We start from the raw sequence: 9,533 nt of genomic DNA on the forward strand, positions 1-9,533 counted from the left end.
CCAGTATCTGTTGTACTGGGCCAGGAGCACTGATGAACTTTGCTAATGATCGGGAAAGGCGGGCCCTAGAGCTGAGTTAATTTTAGCTGCAATTTTTCAATACACACAAGTGGAAGGAGCCAAAAGTCTGTTCTGAAACCTTCAGCAGAGCTAGTGATGCCAGGGTGGATGTGCATTCATGCCCCCGCCCCCAACAGGGTTACTTTACTCCTCCACTCAGATGGGGGATTCTGGGGTAGGGGGAAGGGTTTGTGATCAGGTTCCCCCAGGGTAGGGTGATGACCATGAGCCAAGGGTGTGTCCTCCTTGGACCAGGGCTCCCAAAAGATTAGGTCCCCCAGGTTGCTATAACCAAGTTCCGAGGCCAGGCTTGTAGACCACGGCCCACATCCCTCTTCCCGCAACACCATCTGCCAGGAAACACGTGGGATCCCCCCACCCTCATCCTCTCCTCCACTATCCTCCGCGAGCATCAGCACAGGCAGACACCACTCCTGGTGAGTCATGTGTTAGTACGATTCTAGTAGGATATTCTGCGGGGCAGTGGACCTGAGTTGAGGAGGGGGAGGCAGTGGATATACTTTTCTGGGTCAACCCAGCCAGCCCCCTGCCTCTGTTCCAATTCCTATCTTCTCCTTCCTCCATGGGATATCTGGCCAGTGTGACTTGACATCTAGCTCTATTTCCAGAGACAAGTTTTCCCCTTGCAGCCAATGCAAAGAGCCTCGGGACAGAGCAGAGTCTCCACACTGGCCTGAAAGATCAGGCTTGATACAGGCAGGGCCCAAGCAAGGAAGTTCCACCTAAAGGACATCCCAGAGAGGTGATGCTGAGACAGGAAGGCAGAAGGGGACAGGCTTGGGGGGCAGAGGTCTCTGGGATAGAGAATCACATTCAAGGCTGCGAGTGAGAGCTGGACACACACAGATACACACACACACACACACACACACACACACACACACATCCTCACAGCTGAGTTGCCCAGCTCAGTCTGCCGCTGTCTCTCCTTCAGTCTCTGCCTCTTTGACGATCTCTATGTCTCTTTGTCTATCTCTAACTTGTACTGTCCCTCGTCTCTTTTTTCTCTTTCTGGGTCTCTGTATCTCCATCTCTCCTTGAATATGTGTGTCTTTTCCTATCTCTCTGTTTCTGCCTCTCTGATTCTGCTCCTCTCTGTCCCTCAGTCTAAGCCTGCCTATCTTTCTGTCTCTGTCTTTCTCTATCTCTGTATGTCTCTCGGTTTCAGTCTCTATGTCCCTCTCTGTCTTCCCGACTCTTTATCCAAGGATTCTCTCTCCCAAGGAAAGCCAGGACGACTCCATGAAAGGTGGGGCTAGGGGCGCGCCTTTGAGAGAGGGGACCTGCCTACACCTTTAAGCGCGGGCGCGCGCGGGGACTGCGCCTTTAAGCGCGGGCGCGCGCACGGCCCTGGGTTCCCGGCGAGGAGGCCGCGGGAGCGCCCGGACCCGGCCCGCCTGCCCGGCCCCCGCCCGGCCCCCGCCCCGGCCCCGGCGGGGGAGGGGTCTCTGAGCGCGGCCCCTCCCCCCTGCGTCCCGGCCTTTGCTGCGGTGCCCCCACCCCGTGTGTCCCTGTCTGTCCGTCTGTCCGCGCCCAGGCCTCGCCCCACCCCGGCCCCCGGGGCTGCCTGGCCGCTCCCCCCCCCACCGCAGCCGCCCCCCTCCCTCTGGACCAGCCCCCGCTGCATCCCGCGAAGCGAGTGGAGCCGCCGCCGCCCCACAACCAGGACCCGCGCCCCGAAATTGGGGAGCCTGCACCCCGAGATTGGATCCAGAAATCTGGAAACCTGAGCCCTGGAGCCTGATTTGGGGCTGGGACCCCAAGACCTGGAGCCTGAACAGCAGTATTTGGGGCTGAAATTGCAACATCAGTCCCTGGGACCCCAAGATTTGGAGCTGGAACCCCAAGAATTGGAATATGTACCCCAATATTTGGAGCCTGAACCTCGAGATTTGGCATCTGAATCCCCAAATTTGGAGCTGAGCTCTGAGTTCTATGCCTGGGACATTCAAATCTGGGACTGGATTCTCATTTCTACACCCTGGAGCCTACTATTTGAGACTCGAACCCTGAAATTTAGGCCTCAGAGTCCAAGATCTGAACCCTGGCATTGCAAAGGGCCTACCTGAGTTTGGGCCTGAAATCCTTGCTGCTAAGCTGAATGCTGAAATTTGGGGTGAATCTTGACTCAGCGCCCCAATATCTAAACCCAGAACTCTAGCATCAAATCCCAAGATTGGGCTTGGGACTCAGATCTTAGACTATCCATCTGTCTGTTTAGCATCCCAAGACTGGAGCTGGGAGACGGTGACTCCGGGCAACCCAAATTGGGGCCTGGGTCCCTAAAATTGAGCCCTTAAGAGGCCCAATATTTGGAGATCTAAGACCCTAAGTATCAAGGTCTGGAGATTCTTTGGCCATAAATCTGAGCAGAGACACAACAGACAGAGGCTTTGGGAGAAGGGAAGGCATGACCAGGCACCCCCTCCAGAGCCCTGACCCCTGACCCCTCGGAGCTTGAGGATTCTTGCTCCCTGGGGCGGCTTCCAGCTCAGGTAAGGCTACTGGGAGACCCTGTGGTGGGGAGGGACTTGGGAGGAACTTCATCGCTGGGGGTGGAGGTAAGGAGGACCATGTCCCCCCTGGGCACCCTTGGAATTTCCCCAGGGAACAGATGTCCCTTCACAAGAGTCTACCTCGAACACTGTGGACATTTGGCCAGCCCTGCCCCTCTCTGACCTCCTCATCCCCAGCTGATGGCATCTCCAGGTCTGTGACTGCCCCCCTCCCCACACCCGGCTCAGGCTCTCCAGCTTCTTCTACCATCTGTCTTATTTGATCATCTCCAGCTGCCTCTTGTGTCCACCACTCCGCTCTCCAGTCTCCTTTCTCCATCTCTTCCTCTCACTGATTATCTCTATTCACCTCTTCTCTCTCTGATCATCTTTGACACTTAAGTCCGCTGGCTCTTCTCCCTGGCTACCTCCTGGCCCCCACTCCTCTCTGACCATCTCTGTCTGCCACTGCTGTCTTTAATCATTGCCTTTAACACCCCTGTCCACAGCATCTCTCTCCAGCCACCTCTGTCTACTGTTTCACTCAATGACCACCCTTGACATCTCTGTCTGTAGTACCTCTCTCTAATCATCTTTCAGCAGCTCTCTTACCTGTGTCTACCCCTGACTCTAAGCCTTGACCCGTGACTGTCTCTGACCATCTTTCACCATCTCTCTCTATCTTCTGTCTCTCCTCTCTGACTTCCTCTATCCACCTTTTCCTCTGTCTAACCATCTTTTACTGTCTCTCTTGTCCTCTACCTACTCCTGACTCCAACTGCCAGTCTCCAACCATCCTGGCCGTCACTGACCACCTCTCTTCTCTCAATCTCTCTTGCTCATTGATGCTCTCTGATCATTTCTAACATCTCTGACTGCCTTTCCTGTCTCTGGTGCCCTCTCCCCACACCCATCAGTCTCACCAGCTGTCCCGTCTCCATCTGTCTCTGACATGTCTGTCCCCTCCTCCTCTCTGACCGCCTCTCTGCCTTTTGACCCTTTCAGACCATCTTTGACCATCTCTCCTGGATCTGGCCACCCCTGCAACTTCCCCTCTTTTTGGCCACTCCTCATCTTCATGACCATCTCTAACAACCTCTCTTGTCTGGTCCTGTCTGGCTACTCCTAATCATTCCCACTGCCTTGACCACCTCTTCTCTCTTTTGCCACGTCTCGCCACCCTGATCACCGCTCCTGTTCTCTGCCTGTCTCATTTCTAATCACCTCTCTTCCCTCTGACTTTCTTTGTTCATTTCTTTTCCCTCTCTTCCCTCGTGACACACCTCTCTGAGTCTTTAACCATCTTCTCTGGCTTCTGGTCTGTCTGACCACTCCTCTGTGACCATCGTTGATCAAGTTCTCTGCTCTCAGCCCACTATGACCCTCTCTTCTGGTCCCAGACCACCCCGACCCCCTCCAGCACCCCACTTCTGGCCTCAGCCTGCCCTAACAACCCCTCCTCTTCCCAGCAGGCCGCCCCTGCCCGCGATGGCCGTCCTCCCGCTGCTCCTCTGCCTGCTGCCGCTGGCCCCTGCCTCATCTCCACCCCAGCCAGCCTCACCCAGCCCGTGTCCCCGGCGCTGCCGCTGCCAGACACAGTCCCTGCCCCTAAGCGTGCTGTGCCCGGGGGCAGGCCTCCTTTTCGTGCCACCCTCGCTGGACCGTCGGGCGGCCGAGCTGCGCCTGGCGGACAACTTCATCGCGACTGTGCGGCGCCGGGACCTGGCCAACATGACAGGCCTGCTGCACCTGAGCTTGTCCCGCAACACCATCCGCCACGTGGCCGCCGGCGCCTTCTCAGACCTGCGCGCCCTGCGCGCGCTGCACCTGGATGGCAACCGGCTGACCTCGCTGGGCGAGGGGCAGCTGCGCGGCCTGGTCAACCTGCGCCACCTCATCCTGAGCAACAACCAGCTGGCGGCCCTGGCGGCCGGGGCCCTGGACGACTGCGCCGAGACACTGGAGGACCTCGACCTCTCCTACAACAACCTGGAGCAGCTGCCCTGGGAGGCGCTGGGCCGCCTGGGCAACGTCAATACGCTGGGCCTCGACCACAACCTGCTGGCTTCCGTGCCCGCCGGCGCCTTTTCCCGCCTGCACAAGCTGGCACGGCTGGACATGACCTCCAACCGCCTGACCACCATCCCGCCGGACCCGCTCTTCTCCCGCCTGCCGCTGCTGGCCCGGCCCCGCGGCTCACCTGCTTCCGCCTTGGTGCTGGCCTTCGGCGGCAACCCCCTGCACTGCAACTGTGAGCTGGTGTGGCTGCGGCGGCTGGCGCGGGAGGATGACCTGGAGGCCTGCGCCTCCCCGCCGGCCCTGGGTGGCCGCTACTTCTGGGCAGTGGGTGAGGAGGAGTTTGTGTGCGAGCCCCCCGTGGTGACCCACCGCTCACCGCCCCTGGCTGTGCCTGCTGGTCGGCCAGCCGCCCTGCGCTGCCGGGCGGTGGGGGACCCCGAGCCCCGCGTGCGGTGGGTGTCACCCCAGGGCCGGCTGCTGGGCAACTCCAGCCGGGCGCGCGCCTTCCCCAACGGGACACTGGAGCTGCTGGTCACCGAGCCGGGAGATGGCGGCATCTTCACGTGCATCGCAGCCAACGCAGCTGGCGAGGCCACGGCCGCTGTTGAGCTGACCGTGGGTCCCCCACCGCCCCCTCAGCTAGCCAACAGCACCAGCTGTGACCCCCCGCGGGACGGGGAGCCTGATGCCCTCACCCCGCCCTCTGCTGCTTCTGCCTCTGCCTCTGCCAAGGCGGCTGAGGCTGGGCCCCCTACTGACCGTGGTGTCCAGGTGACGGAGCATGGTGCCACAGCGGCTCTCATCCAGTGGCCAGATCAGCGGCCTATCCCGGGCATCCGCATGTACCAGATCCAGTACAACAGCTCAGCCGACGACATCCTCGTGTACAGGTGCAGGGTCCAGGCGGCGGGCAGTTCAGGTGGGGGAGCGAGGTGGAGGGAGGGCTGGAGGAACACCTACTGATACCCCAGGCTGCAGCACTGGAAGTGAAGCTGCAGGGTTACAAAGGAAATAAGGCAGAGAAGGCAAAAGGAATGTGACAGCAGTGGTAAAAAAGAAAGAAGATAGCAAAAGTAAACAGTAACACACAGAAAAAGGAAATCCGGCAGCAAGAATAAAACATAATCGGACTTCCCTGGTTGCCCAGTGGTTAGGATGCTGCGCTTCCACTGCATGGAGCATGGGTTCAATCCCTGGTTGGGGAACTAAGATAGATCCTGCATGCTGCAAGGCGTGGCCAGAAAAAAAAAAAAAAATAGAAGTTTAACTGGGCAGCCGGGGAGGCAAGATTGAAGGGATACGAGCAGATTTAAGTTGTAAAGAGAACTAAGTATTTCCAGATGACAGCTAGATTCAAGTCAGGCTGCAGGAAGAAAAAGAGATCAAGCAGGAGGGCCCAGGGATCGTGGAGAAAATGGAGTGAGGCAGCCCAGCTGCAAAGGAACTCAGTGCATGCTCAATCACTTCAGTCTCTGACTCTTTGCAACCCTATGGACTGTAGCCCGCCAGGCTCCTCTGCCCATGGGATTTTCCAGGAAAGAATACTGGAATAGATTTCCATGCCCTCCTGCAAGGGATCTTCTCGACCCAGGGATCGAACCCACATCTCCTTGCAGGTGGATTCTTTACCCACTGAACCACCTGGAAAGCCTGCAAAGGAACTCAGACCAGAGGTTAAAAGGAAAATGGGGGAGGAGGTTATAGAGAGATTAGGCTTTGGGTTTGTACAATGTGCCCTGCTCCATGTGTTTGGAGTTCTAACATGGTGATATCTCAGCTTTTGGGTTTTTTTTTTCCGAATCATATTCAAGCTAGCTCAAGCTCCACCACTGCTAGGTGAACAGGACTGCTCAGTCTGCCATTGCTGGGGACTCCCTACTCCCTTCTCCCTTCTCTTGCTGCAAACAAAACCTGGGCTTACACACTGCAAGAGTGGGTTACCATGACAGTCATCCAGGCAAGGTTGGAACATCCACTGTGGCCACATGTGGTCACTGATGGTGGCTGTAACCCAGGTGCAACTGACACGTCTCACCCAAGTCCAGCTTTGCATGGATGGCTGGGGATGGCTCCCTCTCCTCACTATCAGGCTGGCCCAGGGGTACTGCCCCTGACACCCGGCTGCGGAGGAATGGGCCTCCCAAGGTCTGGGGTCCATGCCTTGTAAACCCAGTATCTGGGTTCCCTTTGCCTCCCCACAAGCCAAAACCTCCAAAGGTAATCACTTGATTTCTTTCTCAGTCAGTCCTGGAAATCCAACCAGCTTTTCTCCATTCCATTTCAAAGACAGCCATCCTCAGTCGATTCCACAGAGGGCCCACACCTGAAAATCACACAAGTCCCATCCACCTTGCTGGGCGAGGTGAGGAGGATGGGACAAATGCTCTCCCAGATCGTCACCCTCCTAGAGACAGAGTTCCCTCATTAAAGCCACTGAAGAGTAAAACAGGGATTATAAAACAAGTTAAATCTCCAACAGTGCGCCCTGCTACAAAAGGAAATATAGTGAAATTGGGTACTAAAGATAAAAGGAAATGGAAAAGATAAGGATAAATTGAAACCAGGCCAGAGAGATAAAAGAGAATCAGGAGACAGAACTGGAACGAAATAAGGCAACAGGGAGGAAAAGAACTCAGCAGCGATGACTGAGGCGCATCAGTTTAATGAAAACAGAGTCAGATGACAGGGCTCTCTGGCAAGCAGGCTACGGCTACAGCAGTAATAATACGGCAGTGAGGCCCAGGGGACCTTCATTGGCAGGTTAGAAGGAAATCGGGCATCAACACAATGGGGGATTCAGGCGGTTAGATTAGAGAGAATTCTAGCTTTCCACTAGAGGAAAGTCAGGCAGTTGGGAAAGTGCAACCAAGCCCCACATGGAGGAAAGTCAGAGGGACAGAGAGAAATGAGGTGAGGGCCTAGAGGGAGATGTGGAGGTGGGATTAGAGGGAAATTGGATGAGGCAGGGGGATGGTAGAAGGAAATGGGCATCAGGTTAGAGGAATACCAGGCAGCCTCTTCCCTGGCAGTCCAGTGGTTAAGACTTCACCTTCCCAAGCAAGGGGTGCAAGTTAGATTCCTGGTCTGCGATCTGAGATCCCACATGCCTCCGGGCCAAAAAAAACAAAACAAAGAAACAGTATTGTAATGAATTCAGTAAAGACTTTTAAAATGATCCACATAAAAATTAAAAAAAAAAAAAGAACAAAACTGGGAACAGAGTTGAAGAGATGTCTGGCTGGAGGGAACTCGGTGCTGGGCTGGCCGGAAATAGGGTGAGAGATCTTGGGGAATTCAGGCGATGAGCTGGGTGGGGGAGACCAGAGTGAAGTCAGGCAGGGGAGTGGAACAAAACTGGGCAGTAAGCCTAGAGGGAACTTGGGCTGCAGGCTTGGAAAAAATGCTGGAAGGGTGGCAGTGCAGGAGGGGAACCAGGATATAAAATGAAACCACACTTGGGAGGCAGTGGGGCTCACGGCAAACTGGGCAGCAGAGTGGAGGGGAAGCGGGCACTGGTGAGAATGTAGGCACTGAGGCCAGAGGGAGATCAAAGGGACATTTGAGCAGCAGGAAAATGAGAAGGTCCACTGGGGTAAAACTGGCTTAACAGAATGGAGGGATGTCAGGTGACTGAAGGGTATCAAACCAGAGGGAATTCAGGCAGTGGTTACAGGGACCTCAGGGCCTAGGATGAAATGAGGCAGTGGCCTCGGGTAGCGGGTGGAGGGGATCTTCCAGACTGGAGGGTTGGGGCAGGGTGCAGGGTGGGTGCTAGGCAGCCATTGACTTGACCCCCACCTGCCTGTCCCTCCAGAATGATCCCGGCCGAGAGCAGCTCCTTCCTGTTGACGGACCTGGCGTCAGGCCGCACCTACGATCTGTGCGTGCTCGCCGTGTACGAGGACAGCGCCACGGGGCTGACCGCCACACGGCCGGTGGGCTGCAACCGTTTCTCCACCGAGCCGGCGCTGCGGCCCTGCGGGGCCCCACATGCGCCCTTCCTGGGCGGCACCATGATCATCGCGCTGGGGGGTGTCATCGTGGCCTCCGTCCTGGTCTTCATCTTCGTGCTGCTCATGCGCTACAAGGTGCACGGCGGCCAACCCCCCGGCAAGACCAAGGCTTCCGCGCCTGTCAGCAGCGTGTGCTCCCAAACCAACGGCGCCCTGGGCCCCATGCCGGCCCCGCCGGCCCCTGAGCCCTCTGCACCCAGGGCCCACACCGTGGTCCAGCTGGACTGTGAGCCGTGGGGGCCCAGCCACGAACCCATGGGACCCTAGCTTCGCGCCCACCTCTACGGCCCAGAAGGGCCCCCCCGCCGGGGTGGCAGGACCCAGACACCCCGTGGGACCTGGCCTCGGACTCACCAAATTGCTCACGGTTTTTAAAACTCTGACGGGGAGGGTGTCGGGGGCACCGGGCACAACAAGAAAGTCCTATTTTTCTAAGCTTGGGCCTGGGCCCTTGCCCTTGTCTCTGTCTGTTGGGGTGGGGGTTCATTCAGGGGTCTGGAATGGGACGCCTCCCCTGGGGAGAGAACCGCCCTCTCCCGGCCCCTTTCTGTCTGAGGTCCCTGGATGAGCCTGAAGACAGGTCATCCCTTCACTCTGCAGACATTCCCTGAATGTCCTCTCTGGGTCTGCCCTGTGCTGGGTGACGCCATGGTGACCCAGGCAGCCCCCAGCCCTGCCCCTCAGACAGTGATAGCTCATAGCGATGAGAGACGTGGTGAGGAGGGAAGCCTAGGAGATAGCAGGAACCCCAAAAAAGTGTCTGACTCAGCCTAGGGTGTGGTCAGGGAGGGCCTCATGAAGGAGACGTGAGCTGAGAATGACATCTGAAGGAGATAATCGGGCAAAGAGCAGAAGGAAAGGTATTCTGGGCAGAGGGCCAACACAAGCAAGGGCTTAGAACATGCAGGGCACTGGGGGCACTGCA

The 9,533-nt window shown here is 57.2% G+C and overlaps 1 protein-coding gene across 4 annotated transcripts; it reads left to right on the forward strand.

Moving 5' to 3' along the window:
* The first annotated feature begins 1,433 nt into the window (after positions 1 to 1,433).
* LRFN3 (leucine rich repeat and fibronectin type III domain containing 3) lies at positions 1,434 to 9,043 on the forward strand. Of its 4 annotated transcripts, none has more exons than XM_005219031.5 (4): positions 1,434 to 2,576; positions 2,689 to 2,790; positions 4,046 to 5,485; positions 8,410 to 9,043. In XM_005219031.5, exons 2-4 carry the CDS (start codon positions 2,696 to 2,698, stop codon positions 8,873 to 8,875), a joined length of 2,001 nt encoding a protein of 666 aa, XP_005219088.1. In that variant the 5' UTR covers positions 1,434 to 2,576; positions 2,689 to 2,695; the 3' UTR covers positions 8,876 to 9,043.
* The last annotated feature ends 490 nt before the right edge of the window (positions 9,044 to 9,533 follow it).

This window comes from Bos taurus, chromosome 18 (assembly GCF_002263795.3).
Source record: "Bos taurus isolate L1 Dominette 01449 registration number 42190680 breed Hereford chromosome 18, ARS-UCD2.0, whole genome shotgun sequence".
In the NCBI taxonomy this organism is placed as follows: domain Eukaryota; kingdom Metazoa; phylum Chordata; class Mammalia; order Artiodactyla; family Bovidae; genus Bos; species Bos taurus.

What these genes read in the sequence shown, in the direction of transcription:
- LRFN3 (XM_005219031.5), top strand. Translation starts at nt 2,696, where the DNA reads ATGTCCCTTCACAAGAGTCTACCTCGAACACTGTGGACATTTGGCCAG. An exon ending in CCAGCTGATGGCATCTCCAG is followed by an intron (nt 2,791 to 4,045) that starts GTCTGTGACTGC and finishes TCCTCTTCCCAG; the next exon opens with CAGGCCGCCCCTGCCCGCGA. An exon ending in GACGACATCCTCGTGTACAG is followed by an intron (nt 5,486 to 8,409) that starts GTGCAGGGTCCA and finishes CTGTCCCTCCAG; the next exon opens with AATGATCCCGGCCGAGAGCA.